The 17,731-nt window shown below is 34.3% G+C and overlaps 1 protein-coding gene across 14 annotated transcripts in view; it reads right to left on the bottom strand.

The window, feature by feature from the left end:
* Positions 1–1,143: 1,143 nt before the first annotated feature.
* The window catches only part of elavl1b (ELAV like RNA binding protein 1b), a 54,315-nt gene continuing 37,727 nt past the window's right edge, over positions 1,144–17,731 (bottom strand). For 7 of the 14 annotated variants that reach the window (NM_001308616.2, NM_001308617.2, NM_001308615.2 and 4 more), the window contains 4 exons: positions 3,794–3,897; positions 3,018–3,171; positions 2,683–2,908; positions 1,144–2,529 (listed from right to left, as the gene is read on the bottom strand). In NM_001308616.2, coding sequence (NP_001295545.1) covers positions 2,211–2,529; positions 2,683–2,908; positions 3,018–3,171; positions 3,794–3,897 — 803 coding nt within the window. In that variant the 3' untranslated portion in view covers positions 1,144–2,210. The remainder of the gene's footprint in view (positions 2,530–2,682; positions 2,909–3,017; positions 3,172–3,793; positions 3,898–17,731) is intronic. The other 7 variants (NM_001308618.2, NM_001308619.2, XM_087271783.1 and 4 more) reach the window with 1 other exon arrangement.

Genomic DNA, 17,731 nt, shown 5'->3' on the forward strand with positions numbered 1-17,731 from the left:
ATTGTATAATTGTACATTTTTGATGAGTGTTTACAGCTTCTACAAGTTTAAGAGAGAATATATATATATATATATATATATATATATATATATATATATTTTTTTTTTTTTTTTTGTGGGTGTGCAGATTTAAATTCTCTTTTGGACAGACATTATTAAAAAAAAAAATTAGAACAGGTAAGAAAAGTATCTTACAAGTAAAGGCATTTTGCAGGCTATAAAGACGGGCAAAAAAGTAAAAAAAAAAAATAAGCCTGCATAAGAAAGCGAGATGTAGAACATGTTGCTAGCTTACAAATAATTAACTCAAATTGAGTCAAACAAACACATTGCTATTGTTTTGTTTCTGCGTGTGAATTGTATTACACCCAATTTGTTTATATATTGACATACACTCATATCGATCTTTATCTAATTTTAAAAAGTTTAATTTTAATGTTTGCTAAACAATGTTTTAAACAAATATTTAACATACCTCTTCATCATGTGGCATTTGGTTTGATGTGATGATAAACTTCTAGAGCAGGGGTCACCAATCCTGGTCCTGGAGGGCCGGTGTCCCTGCAGGGTTTAGCTGTAACTTGCTTCAACACACCTGCCTGGATGTTTCAAGTATACCTAGTAAGACCTTGATTAGCTTGTTCAGGTGTGTTTGATTAGGGTTGGAGCTAAAATCTGCAGGACACCGGCCCTCCAGGAACAAGTTTGGTGACCACTGTTCTAGAGGCTTATAATAATGCTGTTATTATATTAGAGTCTTATAATAATAATCCCCCTATTGGACGCATCAGGTACAACAGGGGTGTGAAATTGCCTGGGCCGTAAATCTGACTGCAGTCTCCCCCTTCTCTTCGCTCTCTTGCTTTTATTCATATCGTCCTGTGTCTATTAGTAGCCTGTTACACAGGGCATTGTCTGAGAAATGTTATGAATACCTGTAAATATTTAGATATGCAATATCATTGCAATTTCTTATAAACACCCACCACCAGATATGTTATCCATACCCAATATGAATCTAACTTACTCTGACCATTCAACAACACCCTGACTGCTGTTTGTGATCTTTTTTCTAAACACGCAAACAGCCATGCATCCATGAAAGTTTGATTAAAATCAAATAAAAGAACAATAGAAAAATAATTTGTGACAAAATTATGCCTTTTATTTGATATACATGGAACATCCTGTTACAGAATGTGAAGTCACACTATTTATAAACACAAAGCATGACATTCAATGACTGAAGTCAAACTATCAACATAAATATACATGCACAAATACAGTACCAAGATGCACCAACCAGATACATCAACTAGATGTATAATAGTACTATCTTGAGCATCTGAATACTATTTTTAAACTTTGCATGGGAGTTTTGATAAGATTTCAAACAAAACCAAAAAACAAGCAAACAACAAAGAAAATCACATTAAAATGTACAATGATTCATTTAGCATTTGACAAGGTTCACCACATACAAATAGAACATCAATGGTAATTATGTAAGAATATGTGTAACTGAACACAGACATAAACAAATCAGTATTTGCATTGAACTAAATCCACTTTTCCAAAAAATAAAAATGATTATACAAGTCAAAATAATTGGCAAAATGAATTCATTACAGTTCTACATGGGAAAAAAAATAAATAAATCAGTGTAGCTGGTAATTTTGGGGTGAGGTGGGAGGTGGTGTGAGGAGTTTCAAACTAATTTTTTGACTAAAAATATAAATTGCACTGAGGGGACAAAACACCTTAGTTAAAAAAAAAATTAATGTTTTAAAAATAACTTCCATACAGGAAACTGAAACACTTAAGTCATTTAGTTTAAACACCAACTTCTTATACCTTAAAGGTAGCAAACATGAACACTGAAGAAGTGATTTCTGTATACAAACATGGAGAATGTGCAGATGTGTAGTTTATACCAACTAAAAACAATGGACACCAAGACTGATCCTTTGATTTGTCAGTGCTTTTAAGTCCTAGCAATGTTAGGCATCAGGGACAAGTTACTTTTGCAATATTCAATTTGTTACTCAACACTAAAAAACACTAACACAAACCTATTTCACTTCAATAAAGACGTTTATAATGTAAAAAAAAAACTGCAGACATCAAAAGACACCATTAATTTTCAGATCTTTGAGTTCAGAAAAACTAAAAAAAAAAAAGAAAAAGAAAAAAAAAAGAAAATAGCCTCTTTACTTGTGAGATTTGCTGGATTTGAATGACACTTGAAGGACTTTGTCTCCCAGGCGGTATCCATTCAGGCTGGAAATGGCCATTGCTGCCTCCTCATAGTTTGTCATGGTAACAAACCCAAACCCTTTGCATTTGCTGGTATTAAAGTCACGTATGACCTTGACATTGGTGACAGCACCAAATGGACCAAACATCTGCCAAAGGATCCCTTCATCTGCATCTTGACCCAAATTATAGACAAAGATACACCATCCTGAGGAGGAGCTGCTTGCCACATTCATACTAGAGACACTGTGGTCAACACTCATAGGTGAAAACCTGAAAAATCAAGAGAAAAATCGATTAAGAAATTTTACCAAAGGTCAATTATTTTCTCACACAAAGCCATATATCAAAAACAACTAATACAAAATGACAAAATATGCAATATTGGACCATAATTAAACTTTTCCAAAGCTATTTAGTTCTTACCTGAAGCGCTGTGGCTGGTGATGAACAGGCCCTCCAAATCGTCGAGACTGAGTATGGTACAGCTGAGACAGAAGCTGTGAATTCTTGGACTGGTTAGGATTCGCAGCAAACTTGACTGTGATCGGTTCAGAGGCTCCAGATGGCTTAGACCCATTTAGATCTTTAATAGCTTCCTCTGCTTCAGACCTCTTATCAAAACGAATAAATGCAACTCCGCGTGATAGACCTGGCACAGGTAAGAATCATTCCCCAACCCACCACCCACAAAAAAAGAAGAATTACAATGATTACAATAAATATGAAATATTGCAGAGCACACGGTGGCATTGCATTACCTGATGCCTGATCAACCAGTATGCGGGAGTTTATGATGCGACCATACTGGGTGAACATGTCCTCCACATTCTTCTGTGTCATGGTCTTAGGTAAACCACTGATGTACAGGTTGGCATCTTTGATGCCGTCAGAGCTTGGGCGGGCATATGAGACCTGATTTAATAGAGAAATTGTGTGTTGTTAAAAATAAAAAAAGAAAACCCTTTATTGATAAACAAATTAGTGAGACATCACACCTGCCCCAATACTTATGTAACATCTGACATTTGTTTCACAAATGAAATACACCCCAAACTATGCCAAAAAATAAATTATTTGGATCATGAAGACAACAAAAGTTTTTGTAATCCATGACAACAACAACAAAATTCCATCTGAATTAAACTGCAATGTTTAAATGTACAAATAAAAATAATGTCAGAAAATTGAATGCAAAGCTTCTGTTCGGCACAACCTCATACTCAAATGTTTACATCGCAAATTCACAAGAAATAAATCAAATCAATAAGTATATATCTTGCATTAACTTGAGTCACTGGCTTTAGTACAATTCTGTGCCAAAATTGAACCATAACAATTCAGAGCCAAAAAAATAAAAAAAGTTGCAACAGAACAGAAAAAAAGAAAGAAAAAAAATCAAATAAATAAGTAAAACAATATTAAAACTCACATTTCATCGTTTACAAAAAGCACACATGACTGGAATGCTGTCTCTGTAGTTTAACATATCATCTGTAAATTACAATATGGATACAAAAACACCTCTGCACATTACCTTGATCGTTTTAGACTGTAGTCTCAGGCCATTGAGTGTATTGATTGCCCTTTCTGCATCACTAGGGTTAACATAGTTAACAAATCCGTACCCTAAACTGTGGCCTAGAGAAAAAAAAAAGGGGGGGGAAAAAAAAATAAAAAATAAAAATAACAAATGTTTGTCCACATCCTGCAGACTATTCTTTCTTGACAAAAGCAGCAAAACAAGCTACTATTGTGAATAACAATTGTGTAAAACAAGATACATTTTCATGAAAAAATGGAAATTACATTGACATCAGACAAAAAAAAACGCAGATAAAAAAAATCCAATCAAACAAAAAACATCCTTTACAGAAGTTTCTAAGAAAAAAACTTCCTTTACATTAAAAACAATAACAAAAAATTAACAAAGTAAATAACATGCATTCAAATAACTACAATATTTAATAAAAAAATTACCAAAGTAAATACAATATACATTCAAATAACTACAATATTTAATAAACAAATTACCAAAGTAAATGCAATATGCATTTAATTAACTACAATATTTAATATTAACAGTATTTAATTGTACACAATCAAAACCTAAATAAGTAAATAATAAAAAAAGATCCTTAGCATAAAACATAACAAAATGCCCGTAACACATTAAACAGTTTTTTTTTTTTTTCCAAAATGTCCAGTGAACTTTTTGCAATTTTAAAATCAATAAATATTAACAAAATTGTGATGGGACAAGAACCATATTTACAAATTTTGAAAAAGAAGGGGAAAAAGAAGTTTGAATAAAATATTTACTGAACATCAAATCTACCAACCTTAATAGTGAAACATTGTCATAAATCGAACACAAGCAAGTCAGCAAAAAACAAGTAACTGCATTTAATCAATAAACAAAATAACCACCAAGGATTTGCTATTGTGTTTAGTAGGGGTGTGACAAGACAAGTTACTCAATGAGACCAGATTTTTTACACTATATTTTAGGAAATCATCAATGATGAAATATTTGAATGTTTTTATTCAACTGAAAAAAATAATAATTTACAGAAACAATTTAGGTGTTTGTTTTTTTTTAACAATCGTAATGAATGTTATTTTACTTCTATTTTAATGAATTATGTCATAAAGAACATGCTACATGCCACTGTAAAATATTTAGCTATAAACTCTACTGACTGGCTTCTCCCCTGTACAATTTCACATGAGAAATCTAACTCCTTTACACAAATGGAACTTTTAAATAGATGCATGCAATTTTTTGTGTTTCATTTAAAAATTTTCAGCAGTTTCACTTTCATTCTGCAACATTATAAGTAAGGACAAACAGAAGAGAGTTGTTTTTTAATGCAGTTTGATACGCCGAAAGAAAAGAAAACTTTGTTTTTTCCAGAAAACATAAACATGCGTACGGTGACAATGTTGCTAATGTGTCTCAAGGAGTTCACAGTGTGTGTGCACTTGGAGGACATGTGTCTGTGGTCCTTTACTAACTTACTAATGTAAAACAAGCTTATCCTGTTGCAAAATGCAGCTAAATGTCCTACACAATGGTAATTGTTTGATTGCAGTGTTTACATGTCTGTACAGCACTTCAATAATATGACTGACATACAAATAATCCATGTCTTAATTTGATTTTATGACTTTTAGCATATCTAAAGAGCTATTCCATCGCATGGTTGTGAACCATGGTTAATTTGTGTGGCTGGGAGAGATGGGGGGTTTGGGGGGGGGTTACGTCAGCAAACAATTGACTAGTGGGTTGCCAGTAGAACCTACACTGGTCTCACACAGCTGATCCATGATAAACACGGAGGAGAAAACTCTGCAGACACGTGCTTGTGTCCATATCCAGAAGTATCGCTGTAACGGCCGAGAGGAGAGAAAAAGCCACGCCAGCAGGTCAAATGGGCCCACAGTGTGAGAGAGAAAGAAATGGGGTTTACTTTCATTCTCTAAGTCGCAGTGAAATAGGGGCTTCTGCTGTGTCAGTGAAACACTATCCAGCAAAAAAACAAGCAGTAAAATTGTGCACAGATTCTGCGTTTTTTAAGTAGTTGGAGCGATGTAAATACTCCGCGCTCCCCTCCCTTGCCATAGTAAGCTACAGCAACATAGCGTATCTGAGATAAATGACATCAGTACATAACTGGTTATGATTATTACTGAACCGATACCAAATTGTCCGCGTGTGCATCGCAGTGCATCGAAGAAACTCCAATCTTCTATGCTAAATTCACACTTACTCTCCATCATGACATTGACTAATTTTCCACCTCGATAAGAAATCCCATCACAATTTAGACTTGCGAAGATCTCGTAACACCAATAGCGTTTAGAATTTGACATAAAATATCTGTCCAATTTTATTTTTAAAGTTGCGTTAGGTGGTTTTATAAGAATTAATTAAGGATTTATTCCTTTTTAAAGTGGCAGTTGAAAATTAAAATTCTGTCATCGTTTACTATCCCTTCACTTGTTTTAAACCCGTTTTGGTCTTTTTCTTTTTTAAAGATGATATTTAAAATAAAGATGGAAACCTGTATCAACTGACATGGTATTGACCATGGTATTTGTTTTTCCGACTATAGAAGTCAGCGGTTGCTGGTTTACAACTTATTTCAAAATAACTTGTGTTCAAGAGAAGAAACTTAAAGGTTTAAATCTTAATAACTAACCATTTACGTCCGACTATTACGGTCTGTATACTTCCATGACAATAATTTCAAAACAGTTGTACAAGTTAGACATTATACAAGTACATAGTAAAATTCCACAAACACGCACACAACGCTCATTGTTAGAGCCAATCACAGCTATTTATGAACATGTGAACACATTTGCCAATTGTGGGTGTTTCAGAACTTACTTGATCGCTCTCAGACAACAAGCAAGAATATCTTTACTGTTATGTATTTGTTTTAAATGTCAGTCACAGTCACTTTCTGTGGCTGTACTTGAGTTTTGTTTGTTAATATTTAAAACAAGTTTTCTTTGAGCAGGTAAACTTAAAAAGATATATCTTATTGTTTGTATTAAAAAGAAAAGCTAAATTGGGGATGGGAAGCACTGTCGATGCATTGTGATATCAAATTGTACTGAATTAAGAACATAATAGTAACGAAACTGTGAGATAAATGTAGGTTCACTCCCCTGATAAACAAATAAATTAAATTAATGAATTCATTGTTTTAACAACCTCAGATTGAAATAATTTGTATATGAATCAAATACCATGTGGTGTAGTAGAGAGGCTTGGGCAACTTGATCATGCTTGAGGGTTGGAGGAAGAATGTAAAATAAAGTTAGTTTCTGTGTGTACAGATTAAGTTTAACAATGAACTGGTTCCCATATTACCTAAATCAACTGATTGCGCAGTCCTGCATGTAAAACTTTGTAGTATGGCAATATATGCATGCTTAGTTCCTTGCCATGTTTTGGTTCCTTGCCACTGTTGCCTCTTGCTTGCTTGGTTGGATCTGGTGGAGCTGTACTTCAGGTCTTTTAGCAGTGAAATTTTGCATTACACTGATTTGATTTTAATTTAACTAGCACTACACCAGAACTTTAACATTATTCTCGTGCTTGCCTTTCTGGAATAGTCCAAAATGTATTTCTTCATCTGTTAAGCTGCTTTGATGCAATCTACATTGTAAAAGCACTATAGCAATAAAGATGAATTGAAAGTTCATATCTAGATTTCAAAGATATAACAAAAAGTTATGTGTATATATCGAAAGCATATCATTTTAAATATTGAAAAAGAACTAGCATAGAATTATGTCAGAGTGATGGAAGAATGGATGTATCACGAACAGTGTGAGGACTGAGCAAAATCTCTAGGGATCTCTGGGAACTTGAACAAAGTTACTGTTTTTGCACCCCTGGGGCCTCATGTATCAACGCTGCGTACGCACAAAAACTGTTCGTACGCCAGGTTTCACGCTCAGAATCGCTCACGTTTGGATTTACTAACAATGAACTGAACGTGGGAATGTGCGCAGGTTCACGGCAGCTTTCTGGCAGGCGTACGCACATTTTTTGTGCGTGTCTGTTTTATTTCCATTGGCGACTCCTAGAGGCAGTTGTGTTAAATTCTTCTCTACAAAGTGTCTGATCCTTGCAATGGCAGCTGTATGGGACGGGTTCATCTAGTACAGGGGTCGGCAACCCAAAATGTTGAAAGAGCTATATTGAACCAAAAAAAAAACAAAAACAAATATGTCTGGAGCCGCAAAAAATTAAAAGCTTTATATAAGCCTTATAATGATGGCAACACATGCTGTATGTATTTATATTAGCTATATTAGCATACTATAAAAATGACTTCGTTGGCTACAAATACATACTGAGCCTTCATGGTTAAATGTTCATTTCCCTGCAGTGCATCCTGTAGAGAATGACGCGCCACGTGACTACTCTGTTGTACGATGCCGTCTCAAGTTTAACTTAATTACAGTATATCAATGAATTATGTTTAATGTTCAAGTTTAACTTCATTACAATATTAATGAATTGTTTAATGATCAAGTTTAACTTCATTACAATATTAATGCATTATGTTTAATTATCAAGTTTAACTTCATTACAATATTAATGAATTATGTTTAATGATCAAGTTTAACTTCATTACAATATTAATGAATTATGTTTAATGATCAAGTTTAACTTCATTACAATATTAATGAATTATGTTTAATGTTCAAGTTTAACTTCATTACAATATTATTGCATTATGTTTAATGTTCAAGTTTAACTTCATTACAATATTATTGCATTATGTTTTGCTTTGATGAAATTAAAGAAATGCAATAAAGAAATCAGATTTTTTAATGTTTTTTTTTTATTTTGAGGATTCAAAAAAACAACATCAAAATGAACGTGCACAACGTGCCCCTTATCTGAGCAACAAACAGTGCAATAAAACGCAGCCTGCCATTCCCATTTCAAGATCAGCTCGAGTCATTCCTGGGAATGTGTTCAACAAGGAAGGGTCAATCTCCAGGGGTGTGTGTCAAGGAAAGACAGTCTCGTTTTTTCCTTTCGCAACTCGCAAAATCTGCTCCCAAATGCAGTTTGCATATCAACAATCGCACCTTGTAAATAATCACCGTTGAGTGAGTGATCGGGATGGGCTTCTTTGAATTCTCTCAAGGAGGGAAAATGAGAAAGCGTGCCCCGCTGTACATCTTTGGCAAAGACAGTTTGCGCTCCATGGCGCATCACACAGCCGCCGGTTTGTTTACAACAGCTACCTGCCTGGAATCCCGCCCTGCTGATAGAAACGTGTGTCGCAGGCTATGACGCAAATCTTCGTTGACAGAAATGTTGAAATTAAATATTCTACACACTTTTACAGCATTGGAAAACGTTAAGATTGTTTGTCCTCCTATAGAAACCATATTAAAACAAAAAATATATTTACCTCCCTCATCGTTTTCCATTTTCAAAAATTTTTTGAAAAAGTTCCAGGGAGCCACTAGGGCAGCGCTTAAGAGCCGCATGCGGCTCTAGAGCCGCGGGTTGCCGACCCCTGATCTAGTAGGTATGTAAGATTTCCATACCATACAGTTGACCAGCTAAACATTAAAGCACAATTTGCAGCGGTCGCCTGTTTTCCCAATGTAATCTGAGCGATCTACCGCACACACATTGCTATAAAGACACTATCTGAAGATGAATTTGCATGCGTGAATCAGAAACATTTCCATTCAATAAATGGGCAAATAAAATATGAAGCACAAACTTATTGATGATTCCTACTTGTCTTTCTCGTAATAAATAGTGGGCAAAATCTGATATGTAGCGGGAAAAAAGAAGAAAGAGTTCATCAGACGCTGGATTCGAACCGAGTTTATGCTCGAACGTGTCAGTTCATGAACACATGCGTCGTATGAGCTGCGCCACTGAGACTACTAAGGGTAGTGCAACATTTTATAAATATAAATCACACTATTTCTTTCTTAAATGCACTCAGTGCGATGTTCAGACCCAACTGTGTTAACCGTATCAGCTAAACTCTCCCACTCTATTTTTCTCTTTTGTTGTTAATTCCGGAGAACAAACTTGCAAATAACACCGCTTTTCTCCGGTCTACCTCCGAAAGCTGCACCTCCAATTCACATTCTGTTCAAAGTTTCTCTTTTTGCTTGATTTTGCCGTTGCTTTTTCGTTGGGTTTTGCCATTAGCGTAGTCATTAGCATATTCATACGGGGAAGGAGGCAGGGAGGGGTTTTGTGCTCGTGCATGTTGCGCTCAGTTTCACATTCATTCAGATGCACAAAAGAATATGCGTGAGATTCGGCGTACGCAGTGTTTCATACATCTGAATTTTTTTCTGCGTACGCACATTTACAGCTTTGTGCGTACGCAATATTTTAGTAAGATTGCCACGCAAGTCTTCGTACATGAGGCCCCTGGTTATTATAAAGTGTTTTTTCCCTCATTAAAGGGATACCTATTGTACAAAATCCACACAAATCTACATTGTTTAGGCTCTGCCCATGTTTGCTTGAGAAAATGTATTGGCCACAATACAATAAGCAATACTAGTATTGTGTTTGGATACAAGACTCCTCTGACTCGCCATAAACAACCTTTTACTGTGTTACTGTTAAAATGTACCATGAATCTATATTTTGATATATACAAACAACTGATTTAAAAAAAAAAAAAATCATCAAAGTTTGAAATCGCTTACAAAGGGATTTCTGGCTGCGCCCCTTCTTATCTGCTCTCACTTCTGCAGATTTATAGGCCCTCCAGAAACTTGCGTTCTGTGAATGAACATCGCCTCGTGGTTCCATCCCAAAGAGGGAAGAAAACACTTTCCTGAACGCTTGCGCTCAATCTGCCCAGTTGGTGGAATGAACTCCCTAACTGCATCAGAACGGCAGAGTCACACGCTGTCTTCAAAAAGCGACTAAAAACTCAACTATTTAGTCTCCACTTTCCTTACTAATATGCAACTACCCCTCTGACTCCTCAACTAATTACAAAAAAAAATAAATAAATAAAAAATAAAAATACTAATGCTTTCCTTCTTAGACTTTACACACCTGAAACTTGCCTGCAGCACTTATTCATTGTTGCTCTTATAGTTGTGTAAATTGCTTCCTTGTCCTCATTTGTAAGTCGCTTTGGATAAAAGGGTCTGCTAAAAAACTAAAATGTACATGTAAATGCACTATAAACAATAAATAGGGATGCACCGGTGAGACGTTTTTGGCTGATATTGATAACTGATAACTCTTAAGATTTCGAGGCCAATAACCAATATATAGGCCAATTAATAAAAATATTTAAAAATGTAATATTTTGATATATACAAACAATTGATTTTTAAAAAAAACATCAAAGTTTGAAATGATTTAAGTATAAACAGTATCAAATCAAAAAAGTTATAATTTCAAGGTGAATATATAGACCTATATTCATGATCTCACATCAATCTCCATGCAAAAAATAAATTATTTATTTTTATTCGCCTAGCTTAACTGTGGCATAAAAATAATAGGTTACATAACAAAATGGGATTTACAAACAAGTAATATAAATATATTTTAAACAAAAAAAGGAAAATGAAATAAAGAACTAAAACCAGCTGAAAATGTTCTTGAATAAAACATGTTACAGTAATATATATATATTACTGTAACAAGACGCAAGATTTCTGGAGGATTATCATTCGTTTGTGGCCATTCGGGAGTCTCTATGCATTTGTGGGAGACTCCCAAAGCTTCCGGGAGACTTGGGATGTCTGGGATTACATTAACGTTACCAGCCATTTTGCGAGATAGTTTAGCGTGTGCTAGACTGGAGGTGTTTTGGAGGTGGGCAGGTGTGGTTACATGTGAACAGGTTATTGAGATTGTCTGTTTTGTGTCGGGGTCCAGGGTTGCTGGGGCAACAGGGGCGGAGCCAGCACGAGCAGGCTGACACAGAAGACAGCAAGATTGCTAATGAGTGCATGCTTTAATAAAGTGATGTTCTGATTTCAAAAGCGATGTTCTACTCTGTTTAACATGACAGCGGGGAAGGCAGCATGTTGTATATATAAATAAATAGAAGAAAATAAACTAATTGTGTGGTGAATATCAAATATTCATTTAAAGAATATTGTTTATTATTTTTTTAGAATTACCATTTCTGTTATTATTGTTTAAACATGTAGATTGTTAATTCACACTGAAGGCATTAAATCTATGAACTAACACATTATATATAGAATTATATACATAACAAAAAAAGTGTGAAACAACAGAAAATATGCCATATTCTAGGTTTTTCAAAGCAGCCACCTTTTGCTTTGATTACTGCTTTGCACACTTTTGGCATTCTCTTAATGAGCTTCAAGAGGAAGTCACCTGAAATTATTTTCACTTCACAGGTGTGCCCTGCCAGGTTTAATAAGTGGGATTTCTTGCCACGTCATATATGTATGTATGTATGTATGTATGTATGTAGGTATGCAGTGTTGGGGAGTAACTAGTTACATGTAACGCCGTTACGTAATTTAATTACAAAATAAAAGTAACAGTAATTAGTTACAGTTACTAAGAAAAATATGTAATTAAATTACAGTTACTTTTGAAAATGTTAAAAATTACAAATGGGGTTACATCTAATATTTTTCTTTAAATCTCTGTTATATGTTGAATAATATAAATCTATTGCTTTGCCTGTTTTTGATATGCACGATGGCTTCTGCTAAGGCCATTTATTCAAGCTGATGCTTTTGATTTGCGGCGCAACCACGGGCGTAAATCCCGGGGGGAACATGTTCATTGTCCTCCTCACCAAATAAAATATATAAATGTATATATATAAACGCACTCTCTATTTTGAAGAATATATGCGTGTATACCTAAAATAATTGTCTAAGTAGAAAAAACCCCGCATTTATTATTTAAAATGCATTTAGAAAGAGTTCACCCCCGCTTTCTCAAAGTGGTTTGATCCACCTACTCCTCACGTACACGCTTCCTGTCACACAGTCACAGACAGACAGACAGAAGTTAGGTGTGTAGCTACGGGTAAATGTTGAATTTGAGTAAGTATGGTGTATTAATCACATTAAATAAAACGATTCTCCTCAAAGTCAATGCAGAATCATTTATAAATTAGTTGCGGCAAAAATGCAGATTACCGATGTCCATGAATCTGCTGTATTAGCGGTTAAAATTACTCCTGTAGTTAACATATGCTTGTTTAGCTTGTTGCATACGTTAGTGGCGCACTGCAAAATAATACGCCAAAGTGCATTGTTTCATTTGTGATGACTTGGCATAATGTTAACTTTACATTAACGGCCACAATTAGCATATTGTTTATCTGTGGATTTGCTAAATGAGCACTGTGCTACGTCCAAACAAGCCCCACTTTATTTTTTGTATAATCAATTTCAGTTCTGTTCTTAGTTGACTAAATTAATTTAAAATATAAAATGTCCTTGTTTTTATTGTTGTGATGATTTTTATGATAGTTTTTCATTCTTCATGTAAAGCACTTTGAATTAGCATTGTGTATAAAATGTGCTACAGTATAAATAAACTTGCATTGCAGTGTCATGGACTAGATAAAATGATTGAGGTAAAGTTGGTTTTATATTCGCACATTCATTCAGTAACAGCTCCATACATTGTTTACCATGGTACTTTGAATATTTGAACTGAAATCTCATGCAAGTTTTACTTCAAAACAACATTAATAATAATAATAATAATAATAATAATAATAATACAGTTTTTTTGTATAGCACTTTTCCTACATACATGGATCTCAAGGCACTTCACAAACAACAAACAGGCATTGTAAAATAAACCAAATACAAAATAATGTATATTAGACAATTAAAGCAAAATATATACTCAGATAAAAGCATACATCTACACAATCACACACAATATTCTTTACATACATGCACACACACCGTACATGCATATGTACATAAACCTACACAATATACATAAATTGCATAAACTTCACAAACTTATATTCATACGCAATTTTAAAAAGGTGCTTCTTAACAAGCTTTTTAAAAATAATTTCTGGTGGATTCTTTCACTTCATTTGGGAGACAATTCCCAGATTTTGCAGCATAGTGACTAAAAGAAGTGCCGCCAGATCGCATTAGATTTACAAAGTGAAATTCTAAAAGTCGAGTGCTAGAAGAGCGTAGCAAACGGTTTGGATTATATTTTGATAAGCAGTCAGAAAAGTATGAAATGTGTCATGTTGTGTAGTGCCTTATAAACTAATAAAAGAATCAAAACATTTATTCTATTAATGCTGCTGTGATATGTTCTTGTGTCTTCAATTTCAATAAAACTCTGGCTGCTGTATTTTGTATCAGTTGCAACGTCTTTATAGAACCTTTAGGTAAACCAATATAATATTAACACTAACTGTAAACAATGCTGTACTTTGGTGGTTGTTGGCTGCTAATATAATTTTACTATTTAGAATTTCCAATGAATACTCTTCTAAGGTTATATTATGAGAGACTGAATGTGCAAATATAAAACCAACTTTACCTCAATGATAAAATGACAGAGAAAAGGAAAATGGACATAAGATAATTTTTCAGTGCAGCAAAACTACAAAAAGTTCACATATTAAGCAATTTGGCTTTCAGAATGAGTGCTTATGAAAATACTAATGTCACATTATCAATCACAGGCAGAGGAGAAAGAACTGATTGAGGAACAGGCAGAGCAGGGTCAGTCAGATGTACAGTGTCAGGTAAGAATGTTGTGGTTTATTGAAGGGATAATGACAATTCTTTAAGGGGTGAACAATTTTTTAAAATGTTTTCTGAGTTGTGGCTGTTTAGCAGATGAACCTCACAGGCTCGCCAATTTACAACATGATCTCTCAATTTAACAAGTGTAATGTAAACCAGTTAGTTATTATGAGTATGGAAAACGTCTTTTCCTGCATTTATTCTGCTTTAGGAGTCAGTCTGTTGACTGTAAACAACACAACAAACAATGCAATAAATAGTTTTGAAGAAAAATTTGCTTTGTCATTGAACCTGAAAAAAACTTTGAAAATAACCATAATGATGTAGTCTCCATGCTGTAATATGAACAATAAAACCATTTTTAACTGTGGGGACATATCTTTAGAGGTACAATTCAGCTGTATTATTTGTGTCGCCTTCAAAAAATCTTTTAAAAATTGCTCATAAGAAATGTTATATTTATTGTCCCCCCTACTGTTAAATCAAATTAATGGCCATGGGCGCACCATGTCTAATCCTCCTTGCCATTGAAAAGCATGAGGAAGCATCTGCAGGTATATAAGCTAGCGTTTCTTTGTTTTATAAAAGCAAATGTTTTTGTCGTTATCGTGAGTGTACAGAAATAAAAACAGACCCTTTCATTTCTAATGATATATTATGATTTATAAAGTTGTTGATTTGTGAATTTTAGGGCACCAGCAGACTCCTCTGGCCAAAGTGATGTTATCACATTACCAGTGTAGCTAGCTTAACTACATTTCTCAGTAGCGTGACGGTAGCGTCGCTGGAAAATCGAATAGCTTTTCACAGTAGCGAAGCTATTTTATTAGTGAAGTAGCGCAGTAGTGTCCACACAAGCTACATTTACCGACCGCGGATCAATATTGTTTAAAATGTGTAACACCTGGTTTTATTGGATTTTTTTGTTTTTGCTGTTATGTACTATAATTTATTTCTGTTTGGTACAGCATATTATTTACAGTAAACAATTGAAATGAACAGTTCTGCCTCATAAGTTTCATTGGCAGTTTTATTGATCACTAAGATGCGATTGATTTGGATTTAAGTGGCTTCGATTTAAAAATGAAAATTTCAAAAATTTGATGTATTTTTTTTATTGCAAATGCCCCATAAATCACCTGCACAACTAACTAACATTGTGATTTTGTAACAACAGTAAACATGTTTTTGTGATAAGGTCTGGTTTTGTGGTGGCTCTACTTTAAATTTAAATAAATTAAATAAATTTTATTTAAGTGATGAAAGCTTTTGAGATTCTAACAGTAAACAGAGCTACTGTAAGCTCACTCCTGCTCTGTATAAATGCTTTAAAATTATTTAGTTGAAAATGTTTATTAGAAAATTAAAAGTAATCAAAAAGTAATCAAATGTAATTAGTTACTTTACTTTTATAAAGTAATCAAAAATTACTGTAACTTATTACATTTTAAATAGGGTAATTTGTAATCTGTAATCTATTACATTTCCAAAGTAACCTTCCCAACACTGTAGGTATGTATGTATGTATGTATGTATGTATGTATGTATGTATATATGTATATATATATGTATATATGTATGTATATATGTATGTATATATATATATATATATATATATATATATATATATATATATATATATATATATATATATATATATATATATATATATATATATATATAAGGGCTCGAAATTGCGACCATTATGGTCGCATATGCACCCGAAATTTTATCTATATGACCTTAAAATATATTTGGGAGCATTTCTGTGAGTGGTTAAAATTGTTGTGCGACCAGTTTTTACTGCAAAATGTTTACCACATGCGTGAATTCAGGAGACATTCCCGCAGAATGCATCTCTAAGCTCTTTGTCTGCACTTAAAACGCGAAATGCAGCGCTCGAGAATGGTTTAAAACAGTTGTCATGTCAACTTGCAGCAGTAAACAAAAATAAGTCTGAAATGCTTGCCCTGCCTTCACGCTCTTCCTATTGGCCCACCACTGCTCTAGCACTGAACGCGACTGATTGGTTAATATCAGCTGTCAATCACTCAGCACCTTCTGGCTTGAGATGACAAAGAGAGCTATTACCGCGAAAAACTGTAAAGCGCTGAAGATGAGAATGAAGATAACACTGACAGATTTAGTTTTAGAAACCATCTAGTTACAACTAATGACACATCTTACTAGTGATCATGTGCTGAATGTTAATCCACCATGTACACTTTTCCAAGAGTACAAGACTTCTATTGGCTTCAAGTCCACGGGATGGAGTTTTCAGGTAACTGTTTGCCACATCTAGCACGAGAGCTTCTGTTTAATCCTTCATATAATCGCCAGATGCTGTTTGCCGTGCAAGTGGCAGCTATGTCAAATTGAACACCATGTACACCATCACAAACGGGCTTACACTAAGTAAACTAACATCGCTACTCCTAAAAAAAACGGTATTGCTATTAACATGTATACATATAATAAGGTACAGTATGTGTCAAAAGCATCAGTGCAATATCAGACAGGACTTGTGAGAACAGCACAGTTATACCGTTAACAGATTCAAGCAGTGCGTGCAGGGCCAGTGAGCGCTCCATGTATGCTTTGGTCACTTAATTATCTTATAAATATGTATTTTCTTGTGATAATGGGATTTCGTTGAAATATTTTTCTCACGCTTGCATAAATGTATAAATTTTTTTGCTTGTTAGTTTGATTAGTGTTGATTTCAAATACAATAAATATGTTTGTATAAAACTTGTAACAGTGCTCATAATTGGTGGGTGCGACTAAATTTTGGCTGATGCGCCTACATTTTTAAAGTTAGGAGCACCGGTGCAAAGCAAAAAGGTTAATTTCGAGGCCTGTATATATATATGTATATATATATATATATATGTATATGTATATATATATATATATATATATATATATATATTAGGCTTGGGCAGTATCCAAATTTTGATACCGTCAAACCGCCTCCATATTTTACCCCGGTATCCGGTATTACCGGCATAATAAAAAAATTATGACGTAAGGCTCAGACAGCGTCACCAAACTGTTGTCTTGAGCCTAAACCATTCAGAAACTGAATACCTTCTATGCGACCTTAGGCTCGCGGTCAGAGAGAGAGAAAGAGAGAGAGAGAGAGAGAGAGCGCCTCGCGACGCACAGCACCTCTCTCTCTTTCTCTCTCTCACACACACAC

This window comes from Danio rerio, chromosome 11 (assembly GCF_052040795.2).
Source record: "Danio rerio strain M-AB ecotype USA chromosome 11, GRCz13ab, whole genome shotgun sequence".
Taxonomy (NCBI): Eukaryota; Metazoa; Chordata; class Actinopteri; order Cypriniformes; family Danionidae; genus Danio; species Danio rerio.